We start from the raw sequence: 22,912 nt of genomic DNA on the forward strand, positions 1-22,912 counted from the left end.
TTTTACGAAAAAGAGAGGATATAGTCCGTGTTTATGAATGTTGACACTGGTCTTTGAATATTTCTATGTATAGCACTTACAAATTGTTCAGCAGAACGCTCATTTTCAGCTCTTAAAAGATTGAAATCTTACCTGCGTTATGCATCGTCTGAGGACAGACCGAACGCCTCATCCATTCTTCATATCGAAGCCGACCTCCTTAACTGATAACCATCTGAACAATGATAATATGATCAACGAGTTTTCTGCCGTCAAAGCCAAACGCAAATTTTGCTGACTGATGAGTTTGTTTATTTATTCATATTAGTTTTAAATATTTAAGATTATAATGTGGTTTTTATAATAACTTAGAGCACATTCACTGGCTTTACAAACTAGGTATTACCTGTTTATTTTACAATTGCCGATGGCAGAACGCAGAACTAAACCTCGTTTACGTGGAGACGTGATCGAAGGTGCCAACAATACTAAACAATACCCGAATGACCCAGGTCACTTGGCGCTATACAGTCAAGCCATACTGATACTGTACTATATTACAACCGATGCGTATTCTTGGTATCTGCTGAACTGTGTAGTTATCGTGGAAATATACATTATCGGAGAGTACGATCAGATGAAAAAGTGTTAATAAATAACATAGTTCAGTTCTGTCGATAAATACGTAAAAACTTTGCTAATACCTTTAGAAAGAGCTATGGTGAGAGCAGTAGCTGCAGTAGGAAACTGTTTAGCCCTTACAAGGCTTAAAAGTATTGTGTACACTTATTATGCAGTATCTAACCGAACAGACCTGCTTTACACGTTAACTATTAGATTATAACACAAATTTGATTTTTCCACACTAGTCTGTAAAATTATGTAATAGCAAATCCAATGCTGTGTTTATTCATCTGTATTTAGTTATTAGTTTGTGCACCGAAATCTCTTCTTCATTTTCATTTTTTATACTTTCATTTAGATTCATGTATTAATGCCTTATGTGGTTTTTTTAAATCTGCTACACATTCAAGTCATTAGATTGAAAAAGGTAAGTTTAACTGCAGTTTTGAATGCATCTCTGCAAACGTACATTTTAATTTCTAATGTATGACACGTTCACTTCAATTTTTAGATTGTAACACAACTTTTTATTTTAATTTTCAAAATAATATGGTGTGCCTAGGGGCGCAAAATTTTTAGATCTGGCACTGTGAATATGAACACAAATGGACAAGGTTTTTTTTTCAAGACCCCGACTGTCAGGTAAGACCATCTAACAATTACAGCAAGATATGGCCAAAATGTTGGTGAAAAATTTGCAACAAGAACAAACTTTGATTTGTACTAACATTTTAGCAGGTAACTGAGAAATTATGCAAATAAAAGGCTGGCCGCTACTTACCTTCAGGAGACAAAATTCCAAGGCCTGACCATATACACGTGTAGATGGAGAAGAGAAACAGCTTTTTCTTTTTTATATGTGCTTATGGTCAGTTCTTTTAATTTCACCTCCTAAAGTTAAGTTCCACCTATTGTATCCCCTCGTAATTTTAGGTTTCTCTACGAATTTTCCCTTACATACGGATCACACAAATACTCATTTGCCGTTAGTTGTATTGACGTAAGCATATCAGATGCATTTACTTGAATGTTAAGTTGTGACAGCAACAGATAAGGAATCTCTGGTATCTCAGCCAAATACCACGAATCCATTATGTAACTCCTCTACTCCTATGGAAGGTAGGAACTTTTTAACTTGGGGTGGTCAAAAGGTTTGAAATATATCTTTTGTATAAATATGCACATGGGCCTACTCTGTATTTACTACTTCTCATAGCATTCCTGAATCATTCACTTTTTATTTCACCTATGAGCCATTTCCCTATCAGGTTTTCTTTTGCACTTCTCTTTTTGCCAGTGAATCCCTTTGAGGAAGAGAGGAAATTTACCACAACTTGTCAGGTATTATCAGTATTCTTAAATTTGTATGTATCTCATTTGTAAATGCACAATTTCCTTGACAAGGGGTCTTGCTACATTACACAGTAGTTGAAATTTTGAACCTGATGCTTGTCTCTACCAGCATTTGTTAATAAACAGTGATGCTGCTGGTTCTCACAAAGCCATCATCAACCTATGATGCAATATGGACAGAGGGGCATCGTTCTGAATAAGGCTTGCCACAGAATTCTACACTAGCACCCATTGTTTTTGATCTATATACTGCTGACATGCTAGACACTAAGTAATGTAAATTTGCAAAAGCAGATAACCTGAACATTGTGTGAAAATTTTAATGACCTCAACAAAATACCGAAAGCAGACCTGGAAATACTGAACACATACTGCATCTACAGCGATACCCTGATGAAACAAGCAGCACCATAATGCAACTTATGAATAGAGATACAAATAAGAAACTACAGCTCATTATGAATGGCAACGCCTCAGGCATGAGTATATGCCTGGAAATCAATCTTTAATGTATAGCTCAAATCAATCTAGAGGATACAAAACAGAAACTAAAGTCCTGCAATGCTATCCTGGATGGAACTACATGGGTGAATACCGTTCACTAGTCTGAATGGGAAATGCACACGTAGCTGAAGCGGAGAAGGAGACAATATGGATAACATCTGGAAATATTTAGGGCCACCCAATTCCCTTGGTTCCTCATCCTAGCAATCTTCACAGTTCCTTGAAATTAGGCAGTAACAGCCAGCTACAAGAGCATAAAGAAAAATTCTAGACAACTGGACTCTTTACACACTAAGAATTGACACCTGCACACAGACTTCAATCCAGGTAACCTTTACGGAAAACTGAAAGAATGGCAAGACTTCTACTTATAGTCAGCTTGGAAGGAACTATGGGCTGTAAGTGGAAATAAGAACCAAAATTTTGTAGATGAACCCAGTAAAAAAATCTTGGAGAATGTACTTGTGTGTGAGGCACATGGCAATGAGGATGAACAGAAAGACATACACAGAAATTATAAATCAAATGAACTGCCAAATAATATTTTTAATATAGTACAGAATTGCAAGAACATTTGTGAAGATCACTGTAATTCAGTAGAGACTAATAAGAATACTGTAGTTCATACATTGCACTAAGCGTTTTAGGTGATGACAGCCTTTTTAAATACAGAATAATTAAGTAAAGTGTACTGTGCTTTTGTTTAAGAGTTTACAAATTACCAGAAAAAATAAAAACCTTGCAGGACCACACATTTCCTATTTTGGTTTCTGATTTGGAATTATTTAGGTCATTTTACTTTCTTGTGCTTTTTCTACACACACACACACACACACACACACACACACACACACACACAAATAAAAAACATTGCTTCATTCACCTCAAAAGGGATGCTTGCCCGAGCAATTTATAGCGGTATTTCACCAAGGCGACATTTTTCAAGGGATTCTTTCCGCTCGTTGCAAAATCGTTACATACTATCATGATATGAGCATCTCTGATATTAATAGTATCTGCTCAGATTGATTACAGAAAAGCCTGAAGAATGGTCAAATAAAACTGACCTTGATGTGCTAAGAAAGCACCTGTGAACTGAATTTGGCTGGCAATACTATGTTATTTGCTAAAATACTAAAAAAAAAAAAAAAAAGGGATAGTATATAGGGCAGCAAAGTTCATTTCAATACACAGTCCGCAGTTAATTAAAAACCAACATCAAGACAAGTCTCTTACAAATTAGAGAAACCTCAGTCTCACTAAGCCACAAGGTATTGTAATGTCACCTTACAGAATATGTAAGTTCCACTTATAATCACTGCATTTCACATTTCCAGCAGTACTTTCTAATTCTGTAATTATATGGAAGAAGATACATTCTGAAACATGCCCTCTTCCACCTTTGTGACGACAAATACATTTTGTCATTTATGTCCAGTTACAACCGCCAATTTTCATTTTTGTATTTTATTTCTAGGATGAGTAGTCTGCCGAAATGCCTTAACTGTGTGGATGCACAGTCCAATAACTGACCCACACTTATGTTTCTTGCAACTAATGGTTGCCCCACCTCAACAGCCATTCATCACATTAATGTGCAGCTCATTTAATTGTGAGGCTTAGGCTTTTCTCTTAATAAGGTCCCTCTCAGAATCCAGATGATTATGTCAAAATCAATGCTCTCCATTGACAGACACAAAATGCTGCTTTCTGAAGCATGCTCAGAGCTCGTGGTTGTCTAAGAGTAGAAGTGTTGACCAGCTTCGAGTTTGAATCGCCTGTTTCAAAATTATCATACCCAATGTAAATGACCTGCAATAGCTGGTCTATGTTAACAAGAGTACATGGTAATCAATGCGCCAAAATGTATTACAATTCAAACTGGTAATAACATTTAATGTAATGCCCACGGAAAGAGGATAACAGCTTAAATATCTGGGCACATGGCTTTCCACAGAATGGACAATATAAAATGCTAAACTGAACAAACTCTACAGCAAGCCCCAACGACTCACTGATTCTGAGCAAGAGCACTAGTGGCTGCTTAGGGTCTTGCTCGTGAGCAGAGTAGCTGAGGTGTGACGGGGAGTAGTGGATCGCGACAACACAAGCGAACTGCCAACTGCGAAATATAGCATGGTCAGTTTTGACAGCAGTGCCATTTAACAGCAGCAATGTCTGATCTGGATGAAGAATAGCAAGAAAAATCAAGCGCACGTGCAATTCAGATGAGCTACAAAATTGCATACCTTTAGTAACGACTTTGTGCCTTTTCATGGATGATAATGATTTACTAAATGGAAACTTCATAGTTCTACATCTACATCTATACTCTGAAAGCCACCCAATGGTGTGTGGCGGAGGGAACTTTATGTGCCACTGTCATTACCTCCCTTTCCTGTTCCAGTCGCACATGGTTCGCGGAAAGAACGACTGCCGGAAAGCCTCGATTTGCGCTCGAATCTCTCTAATTTTACATTCGCGATCTCCTCGGGAGGTATAAGTAGGGGGAAGCAATATATTCGATACCTCATTCAGAAACGCATCCTCACGAAACCTGGACAGCAAGCTACACTGCGATGCGGAGCGCCTTTCTTGCAGAATCTGCCATTTGAGTTTGCTAACCGTAACGCTATCACGCTTACCAAATAACCCTGTGACAAAACGTGCCACTCTTCTTTGGATCTTCTCTATCTCTTCCGTCAACAAGACCTGGTATGGATCCCACACTGATGAGCAATACTCAAGTATAGGTCAAACAAGTGTTTTGTAAGCCACCTCCTTTGTTGATGGACTACATTTTCTAAGGACTCTCCCAATGAATCTCAAACTGGTACCCACCTTACCAACAATTAATTTTATATGATCGTTCCACTTCAAATCGTTCCGTATGCATACTCCCAGATATTTTACAGAAGTTAACTGCTACCAGTGTTTGTTCCACTATCATATGACCATACAATAAAGGATCCTTCTTTCTATGTATTCACAATACATTACATTTGTCTATGTTAAGGGTCAGTTGCCACTCCCTGCACCAAGTGCCTATCCGCTGCAGATCTTCCTGCATTTCGCTGCAATTTTCTAATGCTGCAACTTCTCTGTATACTACAGCATCATCCGCGAAAAGCCACATGGAACTTCCGACACTATCTACTAGGTCATTTATATATATTGTGAAAAGCAATGGTCCCATAACACTCTCCTGTGGCACGCCAGAGGCTACTTTAACGTCTGTAGACGTCTCTCCATTGAGAACAACAAGCTGTGTTCTGTTTGCTAAAAACTCTTCAATCTAGCCATACAGATGGTCTGATATTGCGTAGGCTCTTACTTTGTTTATCAGGCGACAGTGCGGAACTGTATCGAACGCCTTCCAGAAGTCAAGGAAAATAGCATCTACCTGGGAGCCTGGGTCTCATGAACAAAACGAGCGAGTTTGGTCTCACACAATCACTGTTTCTGGAATCCATGTTGATTCCTACAGAGTAGATTCTGGGTTTCCAAAAACGACATGATACTCGAGCAAAAAACATGTTCTAAAATTCTACAACAGATAGACGTCAGAGATATAGGTCTATAATTTTGCACTTCTGCTCGACGACACTTCTTGAAGACTGGGACTACCTGTGCTCTTTTCCAATCATTTGGAACCTTCTGGTCCTCTAGAGACTTGCGCTACATGGCTGTTAGAAGGGGGGGGCAAGCTCTTTCACGTACCCTGTGTAGAATCGAATTGGTATCCCGTCAGGTCCAGTGGACTTTCCTCTGTTGAGTGATTCCAGTTGCTTTTCTATTCCTTGGACACTTATTTCGATGTCAGCCAGGATTTAGAGGAGGAACTGCAGTGTGGTCTTCCTCTGTGAAACAGCTTTGCAAAAAGGTGTTCTGTATTTCAGCTTCACGTGTGTCATCCTCTTTTTCAGTGCCATCATCATTGTGGAGTGTCTAGATATGCTGTTCGAGCCACTTACTGATTTAACGTAAGACCAGAACTTCCTAAGATTTTCTGTCAAGTCGGTACATAGAATTTTACTTTTGAATTCACTGAATGCTTCACACATAGCCCTCCTTACGCTACCTTTGACATCGTTTAGCTTCTGTTTGTCTGAGGGGTTTGGCTACGTTTAAACTTGCAGTGAAGCTCTCTTTGCTTTCACATTAGTTTCCTAACTTTGTTGTTGAACCACGGTGGGTTTTTCCCGTCCCTCACAGTTTTACTCGGCACGTATATGTCTAAAACGCATTTTACGATTGCCTTGAACTTTTTCCATAAACACTCAACATTGTCAGTGTTGAAACAGAAATTTTCGTTTTGATCTGTTAGGTAGTCTGAAAGCTGCCTTCTATTACTCTTGCTAAACAGATAAACCTTCCTCCTTTTTTTATATTCCTATTTACTTCCAAATTCAGGGATGCTGCAACGGCCTTATGATCACTGATTCCCTGTTGTGCACTTACAGAGTCGAAAAGTTCGGGTCTGTTTGTTATCAGTAGGTCCAAGATGTTATCTCAACGAGTTGGTTCTCTGTTTAATTGCTCGAGGTAATTTTGGATAGTCCAGCTGATTATATGCCTCTACACTACAACCTGAAGTTTCACATGGTGCCATTTATCAAACATGACTACATGTGTCCCACACTGGTCATGAGAGACTACATTCAGAACCAGCTTGCATAATCTTTGTATAGATTTTGTTGCATAGTATTTCGCATTCTATGAACATGTAGATAACACAAGCACATAGCATACAAAAAGATGGAGAAAATGTATTTATTTGTCCTAAAATATATTAATTCCACTGATCTGCAGTGTGACAGTAATGTAAAGCCATTCTAGATTTTTCCAGGACTTCCCTGCAGATCCAGTTCTTTGTTTGAAGAAGTCTTCACCCTATTCCCCGTGACAATGCAAGAGGTACAGTGCTTGCTCCTTGTCTGTTTGTTCTCACCATCTGCTCACTGAACAAGTTTGCTGTGAAGCCCTCCTCTACAGGCATTCTTAAAATTTGCATAAGTGTTGTCCTAGACTTAGGACTAAGGTTTGTTGAATGTTACATTTGGTCAACACACCTTTTAAGTGTTGATGGATGATCATTAAAAGTAAACACCATCAACAAAATAAAAGATTTCAAGACAGACACACCGCATAGTAGTAAAGATACCATGGTCAGTGAGCATGAAAAATGAAAAACTCCTAATGCATTCCTGCCAAGACAAAGATTTATCCAATATAATTAAGAAAAAAGTTTGATTATTTGGGACATATAATCTGAAATGAAAAATAGCAATTCTTGCAGCCAATAATGGAGGGGGGACATGAAAGGCAGGAGAGGAATTAGTAGATAAAGGACAATGCGCCGATGAAATGTTAGGCAATGGGCAGGACGCATAATCCATATTAAAACCAAACATGTCACTAACTTATCCTTAAGTAATTATTCATGGACATCTATCCACTCACAGAATTAGGTTGGAGACCGTGTCTCTTGTCAATTCCAATTTTTCCTGTCATACTGAAACCTTATGACGAAGGTACTAACTACTTACAGCAAACGCGCCACTTTCTGGAGCAGTATTGTAATGTTCGTGATAGCAATGTCACATACTTAATAAGATAATCACATGTATCTGAAACAGTCTATCCTTGCCCTAATACACACCTGATTAATGGTATCATCGAATATATCAATGATTCACACGATCACATGTAAGGGAACTGTTCTTGGGAGGGAGGGAGGGAGGGAGGGAGGGAGGGAGGGAGGGAGGGAGGGAGGGGTTTGACCGTTTGATAAGGATAAGGGGTTTGACCGTTTGATAAGGATAAGGTGTCTGACAGAATGTTGCTTAGCAGAACAATTCCAATCCATATGCACACCCTGTTCATTCCAAATAATAGTAATTAGCTACTTAATTTTTTGTCAGTTATGGCCTCACATTCCAGTTCTGACGAATGCCATACACTTCACTTCCCACCACTTTCTCTCTCCCATTCTGTATATGAACTGTGCCTGTATCATACCTTCCTCTTATTAAATATATTAAGAAAAACAGGGTAGTTATATGTTACAGGGTTACATATATATCAAAATCTTGCATTGAGTATCTCTACTTACAATGGATTTCTTAAGGCCATCAGCTGACCGCCAGATCACAGTCGCTCCACACAGGTCAATAAGAGACCCATCCTGGAGTAAGTTGGTTTCATGTTGAACCTAAAATTAATCATCAATATTTCAAGACCTACATAATAAAAAATAACATACCCATGAAGAAAAGTAACACAACTTACAGGAGCACCTCTCACGTCTGAATCCCTGATTGGTCTTAATGTGTAAAGTTTCCCATTAACCGAGACTTCTCTCCAACAACCAGGTTTTGCATCTCCTCCCCAGAAGTCTCCTTGCGGATGGTTTAATAGGACTCCATTGGTGGTGAGACCATCCACAGACTCCTCCTCATGCCACTTTATAGCCTTCTCCTGTAGGTATAATAATAATTTTCTGTTTTTGAAAAAAGTGTTTGATGTAATAGACATAGCCTGTTAAGAGAAACAGATCTGCTTAATCTACTGTAATAATCATATTTTAACTTCACACTACACTACACAACATTCAGGTGATGATGAAGTTGTTTGGTGACAAATCTAGTATCACTGTTCATTATTAACACTGTCATTGTTATTTAGATTTTTTTATTTGAGTCGCAATTCTATCATTCCAATAGCATCTATTTTCCTTTCATATATCTTTTATATCTCAGCATCTGAGGTTTAATAAGGCCCAGGCAGATAGAACCCAGCCCGCCTCTGCAGCCTCCAAACGATAGGTTTGAAACACACACTACAAATACTGCATATTGTGTGTCCCACAAAGCAAGCACCTGCCTGTAGCCACAGCAAGTAGCGATTTGTATTTTGAGGGAAATCTGACATTGTGCCTAGGTTTTCAACAGTACCCAATCATATACTCAATCTTCTGCTACACTTGATAACATCCTTGCACAATGTAAACAATAAGTCGCAACACCCTTCATATCTTTTGTACAGTTTAAGATATTGAAACAAATTTTTCGACAAATGGTATGACACACAGATGAGATTTGATTACATAATAAATAATAGGTGTTTTTAAAAGACATCTTGGTAACACAATGAGCTACATGTAAAATATTTAACTGCCAGTCTGGTATTTGGGCATCTAGCACTTTGTTAGTGGCATCTAATACAAAGGACAAACATACGAAAATGTGCATATTGACAGCTAGAGCATAACAACTTTTCCATAGATAACAGTAGAAATGTAACTTAACTTACATATTATGTACCTCTATATTGCACATGAACTATAAATTTCCTATGATGTCAAAACGGATGTTAATTTAAGAAACAAAGAGCCAAGTGGAGACATTTTCTTGTTACTGGACCCTACTGTGACAGAATGTAAACATGGAGCAGGTGGATAGGCCAAAGGGTCTACATTACAGGTCTCTTGTTCAGTGTCACAGAGCTTTCTCTTTTTGGTTAAAGCTGTGTGCTATACCTTCATCCTTCGATCTGACAAATTATGTCTGCAATTTTTAAAAGAAGTTTTCTTGTTAGATAGGTCACATTTGCAACCCACTTTCTGTGGACAAGATTTTTGGTATTCTTTGGGTGTGTACTATGTGCTGAGGTGAACACAGTTTATCTACAAAACATGGCAGCAGACAACAATATTTCAATGTGTTGAAGACACTTGGTGCTTACTCCCTGTCACTGTCATCCCACCAGGAGATTTTCTGTGGTCCATGGAAACTCCAGGAGTTGAAGATATTGCTGTGAAGTCAATCATTGGTAGACAGCTTTTTTCATCCAATTAATCAGATAAACATACCAATTTCTCGATCCCAAGTATAACAACAGTATGTGCAGAAGAGTTTTAAGAAATACGTTGAATGGCATTTCACTAGATACAAATATCTAAGACAGACTGTTAGAGGAAGAGTGTCTATAATCCATTTCATAATGACTGATCTGACTTGGGTCTCTTTCTCTGTTTACGTCACATAAATATCAATGCCTTGTACCTTGCTGGAATCATGGCAATGTCTACTTTTACTTGGCAAATGACTATTACATTTTAGTTGAAAAGCAGGTTAAATATGTAATAATATTTAAGACAAAAGGTAATATTTAAGACAAAAAGTAATTTATTGAGCATTACTTGGCAGATGTCAACTCTTGAGTAGTCAGAAGTCAGAACATAATTAAGGGAATAATTTCCTTTGCAGTTTGATGACACAACCTTGTCTATTTGCAGCCAGATTTTTGTTATTTCTTGATTAATCATTTCATCGCAAAGATCTCTTACCAGCCTAGTTCATGCGGTAGTGAAAGCAATTTTTGTTGGTTACAGCTTATGTCACTACTAATGAGTGTTTCCTATGTTTAACAGTTAAATAGTTTATGATGTGGTTGTGATTGTAGCAGCAAAATATGCAAGGCTGTGGTGGAGAGTAGTTGTCATACCCGTGCACTGCCACAGATGTGATGCACGATGCACCTATTCACCAGCAAGGAATGGCAATTTCATAATCACATTCCAATACAGCATTGCAGCATATGGCAGTTCTTGTGAACAGAGGGCAATTATATGTTAAATTGCAGGTGAATGCTTCATACACAAGCAGGTCTCAATAAATGAACAGTAATCAATGGAAAATCCAATAAGGGATGTAACAATAATTTGTTGTCCCTATCGTGACAAAGCATCTCCGCTACATGGTGAGTAGCAACTTTTCTTCTCTAATATTGCTAACTGAACAATCAGATGTACTGTACATTTTAGGAGTAAATAAAGAATCAATTAGCTTGAATGAAACCATTGTTGAGACGTGTGCGTTCTTAACAGACATCCCGCTTCAGTATGATGTACATGTTGCTACACAACATACTTTAAAGAATACTACACAAGAATAAAACATGAGTGAATGATTAAATACCAATCAATGTTACTACAAATAAGAATTAAGTACACTGAAGCAGTAAGTAGTTTCTTTACCTTATTACTACTATATCCTCCACCACCAACAACAAAATATTATTCAAGAGCTGACAAAAAATCAATGGCAATCATGAATGACAACTAACAAATACAAAACACAAAATTAAATTGTTAGTTGAAACCAGAAGACTTTATAAAAGAGGTCAAAACTGGCAAAAGACAGGCAGATGGATTGTCTCCACAGGTGTTCAATGGTGTTCTAGAAAAGATACTCAGGGAATGGAGAAAAGAAGAAGAAGAAGAAGAAGAAGAAGAAGTTAGAAGTATCACAATAGGAAGAAAAGGGTATAATCAGTTTGGATTGTCTGGTTTTTGCAGATCTTGCCATCTTTGCTGAATCTGTGGTAGATGAAAAACGCAGATTAATCTCATATAAGAGAGCTTCAAAAGCAGGCTTACACACGTCATTGAAAAAACTGCATACATGATAGATGTGAAGGAGGCACTGAAATACATGGAAATTGATTAAGATAAAATAAAAGACACTGAAAAAGTTAAATATCTACATGAAATAATACAACCAAATGCTTCAGACAAAAAAGCAAACTTAGTAAGAACAATGAGAATGGAGGTAGCTTTTCAACTAACATAAAGGCTTTTCAATTAACTAAACACCTGTATTTAAAAAAATATTTCCATAAATGCAAAACTTCGGCACTACAATACTGTCATTAAACCAGAATCCCTTCATGCATCAGAATGCCTTTCATTAAATACAGGCAAACAATCAGGTGAAATAGAAAAGAATGAAAGGAAAACGATCAGGAAAATCTTGGGATCAAACTATCAGAATCAGAAATGAAAACTAATAAGTAATAGAGAAGTTTGTGAAAAATAGAGCAAATATCAGACAAGATGAGGAAAAGAAGAGTTGCATTCTATGGAAATTTAAGAAGGCTAGATAACAACAGGATAATAAAAAGAATTTTTAACTTCTTTGACAGAACCTGCAAAAGATCGACGATATGGATTAAAAAAGTTAAAACCCATCTGAAGGAAATGGAAATAATGGGGAAAGAAATAGAAGAAATGTTTCAAGGGCTTCCAGAAGAAAACAAAGAAAAAGACCGGTGCAATATAGACAGAAGAAAGAAGAGGAAAACGTACAGAAAGAATGAAAAATTACTCAAAAGAAAGGAGAAAAGAAAGAATATGTAAGCCATTTCATGTGTTCCTTAATAGGCCAAACCAATTTTTAAAAAATAAGTGAGCTAGTCTAGCACTGGTACGTAATTATATCTACACTGATTAATAGCTGATGAGGTAAGAAGTACAGAGGGATCAGAGAAAGAATGAAAGTCACCTAAAACATTTGATGGGCAAAATAAAAAGTAGTGTGTGCCTAAGTGTTTACTATCTCTGCTGATACTTAGTGTGCTTGATATTTATATTAGCTATACTTGATCAAAATGCTACACAATGCAACTAGATTACTTTCCGATGAGAAACTATCTCACGTAATTTTACTTTAACTTCCTTGGACTACCTTAGCACAACTGCTTTAAAATGATGTACACCACAAGAACATAATTCATTCTACCTTCATTTCCTATAGAGTATGAGCCCCAGGAATTTTATAGTTTCAACGAACACAAGAGCAATAGATCCAGGATGTAAAGACAGTGGAAGAAATCAACTATACTACCAGAAATTCATGTAAACAGTTTTGTCAGTGGAAAAACGAAAGCCATTGTCGAAGACGCCACTCAATGAAACAGATCCATGGAGAACTGCAATAAATGGCAAAATCATGAACAAAAAGGGAGCTGGAGATGCCCAGCTGGAGACAGGCCATTACAGGATTAATGGTAACAGCCAAGAGGACAATGCTCTGGACGGAACCCTGAGGCACACCCGTTCCCAGGTTTATCCCATAAGGCAGAACCCATACATACCTCGAAAACTTGGTCTCTTAAAAATTCCTGAAGGAAACAGGGCAAGCAGCCATGAAAGCCCCAAGTCTATAGAGTACAGAGGATATCAGACCTACCTTTCTCCAAACTGAAACACACGGCCAGTCTGGGATTTCTGCTGAAAGGCATTCATGACATGGGTGGAAAAACAGAAGAGATGGTTAACTCCAGAACGGCGCTCATCCACACTGTGCAGTGGTTAGTAAATTGCGAGGTTCGAGCTACCATACCAGCCGGGCATGAATCATATGCTCCATCACCTCACAAACACAACTGGTGAGAGAAATGGGGTGGTAGCTAGAAGGAAGGTGTTTTATCCTTACCAGGCTTAGGTGTAAATATTACAGTGCTTCACACTAGCGTGTCTGAAACATGCCCTCTGCCCAGATGTCGTTGTACATATGGAGCAGAAAGTGCTTCCTCGTCGCAAGAGAAAGGCCCTGCAACATCTTCATGTGAACATCGTCCGCCCTTGGGCCAAAGCAGTGGAATGAAGTAAGACCGGAAGAGGGAGTGGTACTGTTAAAAGAGGTTCTAGGTGACACATAAATATGGCCAGTCAGTTAATGATAGACGTTAATATGTAATGCAGAGGTATGACAGAGAAATGGGAGGTGCTGTGTCGACAGGTGATTTTAAGTCTCCAATAATTGAACTGTTGCCACTGACGCAATTTGTAGCCCTCAATTCAAATTAACCAACCGCAATGTTGTGATATGCAATGTATCCGAGAAAACAGCAATCAACAGTCTGCAGCAAAACTAAACTTGGAATCACTTAGTTCACCTCTACAAGCAAACTGTAATTTCTGGTTCCCATTAGTTACCTGCAACTCTACTTGCACTAGCTACACGACCTGCTGCATTACCAACTGATGAGCAGTCCTGTTTTTGCATGTTGTAGTAACACTAGCAGGTTCCAAGAGAATAAAGAATAACAAGAAGGAAAATAAGAGCAAATAAAAAAAGTCAGTACAATAATAAAAATGATATAGAAAAATATTAGTAATAAAAAATTATGTTTAAACCAATTAGTCGACAGAAAATAATATTCAGAGTAAGTCTTTTGATAAGATTTAGAAAAAGAAAATTTCCTACATTTCATGAGATTCAAACCTATGACATTCTACAAGTCAGGTTTATATGCTAACTGTTGCACTACCCTCTTACACTGCTTAAGATGGTTTCATTTATGACTCCGGTGAGCCATTCACAACGATTAATTGGGTTTTGGTGTGACATTGAGCACTGTGATTGTGGGAAACCAGCTACAGTGCCTAGAGTTTCAACCACAAAGTAATTCTAATCGACTATTGATGTTAATTCATCACTTAATTCCCATATTTACCCTCTGTCTCTTCTGGGGAATGTGACGATGCTAACGTCTATCACCTGTAACAGTGACTGAATAGACATTTTAATAGACTATGTATTTTATTTTATAAAGTCGGTTGGCAGTTACATAGCGGTGTTGGCAACAATACTGTAGGTCTTTTAATTTTCCTCACATTTGGTTTTACTGGTTGGTCGCATTTTAAATTGTTAATTGTATGTTTAAGTGATTGTTAATACTCGCTAGTTTTCTATCCTAAAAATTCTCCTTGGTGAAGTTGTGAAAGGTGATGTCTTGGTTGCACAGTGATCGGTTTGTGCTGCTCTATCTGAATAGATATTATTTGATATCCTCCATTTATACATATTGTCATTCAAATTTACTTGCGATAAAGAGACAGAGAGACAAGGTTGTAGCCTGCTATCCTCTTGTCAGCATATAAAGAAGACAGAATGAATTATGTTCTTGTGGTGTACATCATTTTAAAGCAGTTGTGCTAAGGTAGTCCAAGGAAGTTAAAGTAAGGTATTAATCAGTGTAGATATAATTACGTACCAGTGCTAGACTAGCTCACTTATTTTTTAAAAATTGGTTTGGCCTATTAAGGAACACATGAAATGGCTTACATATTCTTTCTTTTCTCCTTTCTTTTGAGTAATTTTTCATTCTTTCTGTATGTTTTCCTCTTCTTTCTTCTGTCTATATTGCACCGGTCTTTTTCTTTGTTTTCTTCTGGAAGCCCTTGAAACATTTCTTCTATTTCTTTCCCCATTATTTCCATTTCCTTCAGATGGGTTTTAACTTTTTTAATCTACATCATCGATCTTTTGCAGGTTCTGTCAAAGAAGTTAAAAATTCTTTTTATTATCCTGTTGTTATCTAGCCTTCTTAAATTTCCATAGAATGCAACTCTTCTTTTCCTCATCTTGTCTGATATTTGCTCTATTTTTCACAAACTTCTCTATTACTTATTAGTTTTCATTTCTGATTCTGATAGTTTGATCCCAAGATTTTCCTGATCGTTTTCCTTTCATTCTTTTCTATTTCACCTGATTGTTTGCCTGTATTTAATGAAAGGCATTCTGATGCATGAAGGGATTCTGGTTTAATGACAGTATTGTAGTGTCGAAGTTTTGCATTTATGGAAATAATCTGTCGTGCCTCGCAGTACACAGTTTGGTGTGTGTACTTTCTAATGCCAGTGAAAGCAATCTCTTAGCATTTAGTGTTCATATAAGAGCACTGTTAATGACAACACTAAAAATGATCATTCTTCACTGGATGGAGAAAGGTAGATAATTTTGAACATCCTACACGAAATTGATTTATTCACTATGACAGTATCCTTGATGAACAGACAGCTAGAAATAAGATGTGTATACAGAACTTATCTGTATTTAATGATATCCAGCTAGCTTTTTTGCCATTACAAAGAATGTGATGATATTGTGCATGCAAACGTTTATAATGAATACAGTTTTCCATCATAGGATAACATTTACAAATGCGGAGAACATATTGGAGCTTGCTAATTGCATCACGGCATGCCTCAGTCCACCAACTGGGACACAGTGTGGTACAGAGGAAATGTGAGGAATGGAACATTCTGCAACAGTAAGGATTACATTTGTAAGAAATTCTACCTGGTCATCACAGTTGGGGAAATTATGTTCATCAAAGGTTGCCAGGGAGGAGTAAGGCATCCATTCAGTCTTTGTATGCTGCCATTTGGGTGTGCACATAGGTGGCATAGGAGTCAACAAACTGATAGTACACGGGAAATGATTACTAGAGTATGTGTTAGACGTGAGCGACAACGAGACGATGGGCAAGCTGGACAGTGCAGAAGGGTAGGTCCAAATGGGAATAGGTGTGCATGCGGTCTGAAAGGAACGTGAGTGCTCCTGTGTTAAAGCAGAAGAGGTTACATTGATTGAGATGGTCAACCAAGAGGGCACCTCTCGGGCAAGTTCTGGAGAACACCAAAGGGGACGGTCCGCATTAAAATCACCGAGCAGCAGAAAGGGGTGAGATAGCCGCCCAATAAGCTGGACGAAGTCTGCCCTGGCGATACCGTGTGATGGAGGGATGTAAACGGTACAAAGGGAAAAGGTCACGTGATGAAGGAAATGGCGAACTGCAACATCTTGAAAGCAGGTAGTCAGGGAGATGGGTTGACTATGAACACCATCCAACACGAGAAGGAATGCAGTTCTCAGCAAGAAGGTCAAAACGGTCCGGGAAGAAATGAGAGAGCTCCAAGCGAACATGAGGATGCAATTTTGTTTCCTGAAGGCAGAAAAAGTGGGCACTACGATTCTAAGAGCAGCCCGTAAATACTCTTTGTTGGATTGAAGATCGCAAATGTGCCATTTGAGGACAGCCATGATGAGGAAAAAGTGAAGAGGTGTCACTTTGGCAGTTGCCGAGCACCAGCCTTCGAAGACTCGCTGCTAAAGGGCACAGAGACAAGAGGATCATGCTCCACGAGGTCTACAGAAGCATTGGCATTTTCCTTTTGTTGCCCTACAGCGTCCAGGGCAGAAAAATGGTTGGTGGTGCACAGCGGCAACGCGGAGGTCATCTGGGTGAGAATATCATGTGGCAACACTGTCAAAGAGGATCTCCGAGTCAGCAAAGGAGAAGACAATTTGCTTTTGTTTGACTTTTTGAAACCTTTCCAGTTGGCAGAGGAAGACTCAGATGTTGGTTGGTTGGAGGGACTTAGGAAGTCTTCATGGAAGTATTCCTCTGGCCCTTCGATTGTGTAACCGGTTACTGCCCCGCGTGGCAAAAGCTTGGTGGCATGTTGCATAACTGGACGAGGAGACAGGGACACTACCATGAAGCTGGGCAATTTCACAAATACGGAGCTGAATTTGAGGTTGCATGTTGTAGAGTGAGATGTAGCAATAGAAATACTGTAGGTGCCAGATGGTAGAATGCAGGGTTTCCAATTAGCCAACAACTTGCGAGTACAGGGCAAGGCACTTTTCTCTTCACCCAGATCTCCTGGACAGACCAGTCATTGACATACATGGGACAATTCAGGAGGGGTCGGCATCATTTCCATTGCAGTTGATACAGTAGGGAGAAGGACACAAACAACTGTCTGTGTGAGCATCCCTACCACATGTTACACATTTGGCTGGGTGTCAACAGGACTGAGTTTGGCTGTAATGACAACACTGGTGGCAGGGCATCGGGTTCGGAATAAATGGTCTAACTGCGATAACATCATAGCCTGCTTTGACCTTTGACAGAAGAACCATTCTATTAGACGTGAGAAAGTATGCATCTACTTTTTTTCATCACCCACTGGACTGCTACACCACCCTGATCAGAGAGGTACATTTGGATTTCTGCCTCAGTCAGACAATCAAGCAGCGCAGTATAAACAACACTACCGAAAAGATTCAGCATTCTATGGGTCTCGACACTAACAGCATAGCCATGGAGGGGCGATGCTGCAAGCAGTTATTGTGCTTGAGAATCTGAAGTAGTCTCCAAAAGTGAAGTGCCACTGCGTAAACAAGAGCAGGATTTTGCAAGGCCAGCAATTCCATCAACACCTTTCTGAATAATAAACATATACACCGTAGCAAAGGACTGACCTCCCATTTCAGTACATGGGAGGGTCTTCGAATCGTTAGCCTTATTCTGTTTACGTTTCGTAGCCATTGACTTTGAAGATGATTAGCTCACTGTGAGAAAATCTCCCACGATTGCCAGCTTCTCTGACTGTGCGCTCCTTCCAACTGGGGACCATCTTCACAAGGATGTGCACCCGCCTTTGGTGATTGTTCACACCTCAGGTCACATCTCCCTAACACCTGACAGAGGGACCAATAAGCAATTTGTGAAGATAGTAGCTCAGACGATCAACACCTCTCTGGGTCTGACCTGTACCAGAGGGTACGTGTGAACCCTACCTGTCAACCCAGGGCTGAGAATTATGCATTACTCAGTCACATGTTCCACATCAAATGTGTGGGCCAACCTTCAGGAGCACACAGGAATGAAGAAGAAACTGAGGAACCTCACATACCGAAGCACAGGAATGATAGGAGAAGGTGAACGAAGAAAGAAAAATGGAAAGACAAACAGTGGAGAGTATTCTTATACTATCTAAAAATGCAGAATACATTTTCAAAAACAGCCCAGACATGTTTCCCAAGGGAGGGGAGAAAGAACAGTAAGATGATAGGCATGCAGCATGGAAAGGAAAAGATGCTGCAAAAAAATGGGGCACCACGGTAGCCAAGGAAGAAAACATCGAAGAGCGGTGAGCCCCCTGAGGAAACAATCTAGTTAGGTGAACCCATTGGGAGGACCTATACCACAATGGGAGTAAAACGAGACAGTGGTACAATACTGCTGTTAACAATATAGGATTGTGCTGAATGTACTTTTCTCGTTAAGCGGTGCATTCAATAGTCTCACAAAGGTAGGATGATGATAATATTGCTCCAAGATAGTAAGACAGAAGGATTTACCTGGGTAGTGCAGCTCCTTGAAGTTACTTGTTTGGTCAAATGGATGAACAAGGATATGTTTACATGTGCGAAGCTGTCTACATAAAGCACAGGGACATTAGTATCAGGTAAGGAGCAACAGAGTTTTAAGTTCCTTTTGACCTGTAAATCCTCAATTGTTGGTTATGTAACTGACTTCACGCACGTTAAGACTTGGACACTTACAACTTTAGCATAAAGAAGGGTAGTTCTTATATCCTGTACAAAGGGTACAAATTTAGAACATACCTCCGCATTTGATGAAATTCGCATACCCTGATGTAGTACCTAATCGTAAGCTACAGTAAGTGTTCGTAACAATGATTTTGTAAGTTTTTGACAGAAGTACTGAATTACATGATTGGGTGTGCAAGTGTCCTTATGGGACGAGCTTTACTTTAATGTATTTACTTTTTTCTGCCATTCTGAGGGACTTAGTGGCTTTAAACAACCTGGATACCAGGATTAGTATCAAAGAATCATTTACTGTCTCATGAATAACTAGCGTGAACAGCTAGTAGTTGAACATGGAATGTACTCGACAGACAATCTCACGTGCCTACAGCAAACAAATTCCTGATAATAAAATTAAAAGAGAATCAGATACATATAGAACATTAAAGTGAAAATAGAATTGTTCTTGCCGGAAGTCTAGTTAAATCCATGACTTAAGTAAGCCCAATGAACGCACACGAGTTTGAAACAAAGCTAGGATGACTCAAGATCATTCAAGACTTAGAGACTAGTTCAATGTAAAATAAGGGGTTACAAAGTAATTTTCTGGTTGGGATACTTTGTATATATACCACATTCTGTGTGAACATGGGATATCTGAAAAATCGGGTGGACAAAGGGCATCCAAGTACGCAAAGGCAACAGACATTGTAATTGCTAATGCTGTACAGCTTGAAGTTGTAAGCAACTGTTAAATGCAATGTACACACTGTAATGTGAGTTTTACGTAATGCAAAAAAGAAGAGTTCAAGAACATTGAGTAGCTGCAGGTTTTCTAACTTTTCAGGCTGTCACAAGCATTGCAACAGAGGAAAAGGAGTCTGAAGCCAAGATATTTGGGCAATGGTTACTTTAGTAACTGGTTTCACATCTAAGAAGGTAAAACTGGTAATCCATGGCAACCATAAACTATTCAAGAACACAGACAGTACAAACATACATCACACTGCACTTGTTACCTCTGAAATATCTAGATTCATCTGTGACATGCACTCAAATACGTATTAAATACCATTCTTGAACTATTAATGCACAAGGGTAGAACATATATATATAGAGAGAGAGAAGAATTGTCACAAACAAAATAATTAGTAAGACGTATCTACTACATAAAGAGGTTGTCAGCTTGGACCTGTATCTAACACTGAGCCAAATGCATGTCAAATTAGTCAATTTTACGTGAAGGAAACAGAAAGAACTCTAATCTGAACCTATTTAATTAAATATGGATAAGTTCTGTATACACATCTTATTTCTAACTGACTGTTGATCAAGGATGCTGTCATAGTGCTTCATCATAGCGAATAACTCAATTTCTTCTAGGATGTTCAAAATTATCTACCTTTCTCCATCCAGTGAAGAATGGTCATTTTTAGTGTTGTCATTAACAGTGTACTTATATGAACACTAAATGCTAAGAGACTGGATTCACTGGCATTAGAAAGTACACACACCAACCTGTGTACTGCGAGGCACGACAGATGTTATATCGTATTGTAATCACACAGGAATGGTTCTAATCAGTTTTTAAATATGCACAGGTTTTTCCAGATCAACATCAGTTTTGACATCATTTGATATAGTCGTACATAACATGTAAGCAAACTTCTACTTGTATAGTTCTGAATACAAATGTCGCGGTTTCTATATATCAATATGCATTTTTTTTTGTTCCTTCCCCTTCAGTACCAAATGCCACTAACAACTGGCTCTAGGCAGAAATACTGGCCTGGAAATTAAATTTTTACATGCAACTCGTGGTGTCACCAAGTTGTTTTTTAACTAATACTTACATTGTGGAGCACCATGCAAACAAGATCTTCACATCACAGTCTGTTAGGAACTTTTTTATCTATCAAAATATACAAGCTAATACAGTTCTTTAAACACTATGTCTCTTTTAATGTCATCCACTTGCTCGTAAAGTAGTTCTAGGGTACAGCATGTGTCACTAGTAAGAGTGTAAATATTCACAAAAATAGAAGAACCTGGAAGGGAGCAGGAATAAAACTGTGACAGTTTCACATACTGTGTGTAGTCCAAAGTTTATGGAGTCATTGTCTCCAATCTCTGCTGACTTGGATTGACTATTGTAACAAGTATTGTAGGAACAAATTTAGTGACCACAGTATATACATCCCTTCACTGCCAGGCCCTGCGCAGCAAGCACCTAAATGGAAGGCACACAAATTTCCTTTGAATGTGTACTGAAAGACTGACAACCAGAGTAACATTAGTAAGCTCTTCCAAATACAAACCGATCACAGCCAGCTGCTGTTGTCTCATACACGGCTGCTGTTTACATCACAGACGCTCGTTCACCGAGACTTTTTCACTTCTTGGTGCAGCAGTTTAAAACAAGTTTAATTGGAACATTGGGCTCATATTTGCAGCATCACACTAAATATTTATCAGTCTATTACAGATAGTCACATTTGATTTACCTTTCCCTCCCTGTACAAAAACGGGGGAATAACTGTGCACTTTTATTAAGTATGTTCTGAATGGCTATGTTCTCAGGCTACCAATGAGCCTGTACATCACTTGCAGCATCACTGAGCATCAATTTACAAAAGTTACTGTATTAAAATGTTTAAAGAAGGCCACAACTAAAGTGTCAAGAACAAGATTTTATTTTGCAGTCCAGGATCAGTAACTGACAAATAAGAAGTATTTTATTCTATGGTCATGGCCTTCCTTGTAACATAAAAATGCTTTTTTACTGATTAAGGAGATTTCTGAATTATTTTCTAAAAGATAAACTGCACTGCTTGAAGGGATATGTTAGTACAATTGCCCCAAAAAGACTTACTTCAAAACTACACTGACACTCTATTGAGAAGCGAGTTGCTCACTATTCAGAATGTTTAAACTGAATGACAAATCTAGTCAAGTAACTATTTTTTATTTTAGCCTATTACTGGCACATTTATAACTATAAAGGAGGAGGCATGTTGCCTGAAAATTTTTCATTGAACATTCTCACAAATGTAAAATCTTGTTAATCACAATTCTTGTACATCAAACATTTGCAACACATCAAAAGTGAGATGACCACATATCGCAGGTGCTAACTTAAGCATACAAGTGAGTATACAACAGTAGATTATTACCAAAGACTAGCAGTTTACTCAAATTACATTTTATTAATAAAATGCGTACTTGATTACAACACAGTCAGAGCTATCCAAATGACATACATTTTCTTCCCAATGTGCATTCTACAGTATCCACACTTCAGATGTCAAACCCAGCGTCCCCAAGTTTAATAAGGGCTAAGAAATTCGCCCTCAGTTTCACAAGCACACGCAACATCACTGCACTTAGTATAAGGCATTTTGCACTCTCAGGTTCACATAAACAAGCTTTTCAAAGGAGGTTAAATCGTGAACCTAGCCTCTTCTAGAACAATTAAA

The 22,912-nt window shown here is 38.5% G+C and overlaps 1 protein-coding gene across 10 annotated transcripts in view; it reads right to left on the reverse strand.

The window, feature by feature from the left end:
• The window catches only part of LOC126356053 (protein pellino-like), a 237,675-nt gene that overhangs the window by 56,076 nt on the left and 158,687 nt on the right, over positions 1 to 22,912 (reverse strand). For 5 of the 10 annotated variants that reach the window (XM_050006778.1, XM_050006783.1, XM_050006801.1 and 2 more), the window contains 2 exons: positions 8,752 to 8,940; positions 8,576 to 8,674 (listed from right to left, as the gene is read on the reverse strand). In XM_050006778.1, coding sequence (XP_049862735.1) covers positions 8,576 to 8,674; positions 8,752 to 8,940 — 288 coding nt within the window. Of the gene's footprint in view, positions 1 to 8,575; positions 8,675 to 8,751; positions 9,001 to 22,912 lie in introns of all 10 variants that reach the window. The other 5 variants (XM_050006749.1, XM_050006791.1, XM_050006772.1 and 2 more) reach the window with 1 other exon arrangement.

This window comes from Schistocerca gregaria, chromosome 1 (genome assembly GCF_023897955.1).
Source record: "Schistocerca gregaria isolate iqSchGreg1 chromosome 1, iqSchGreg1.2, whole genome shotgun sequence".
Lineage (NCBI taxonomy): Eukaryota > Metazoa > Arthropoda > Insecta > Orthoptera > Acrididae > Schistocerca > Schistocerca gregaria.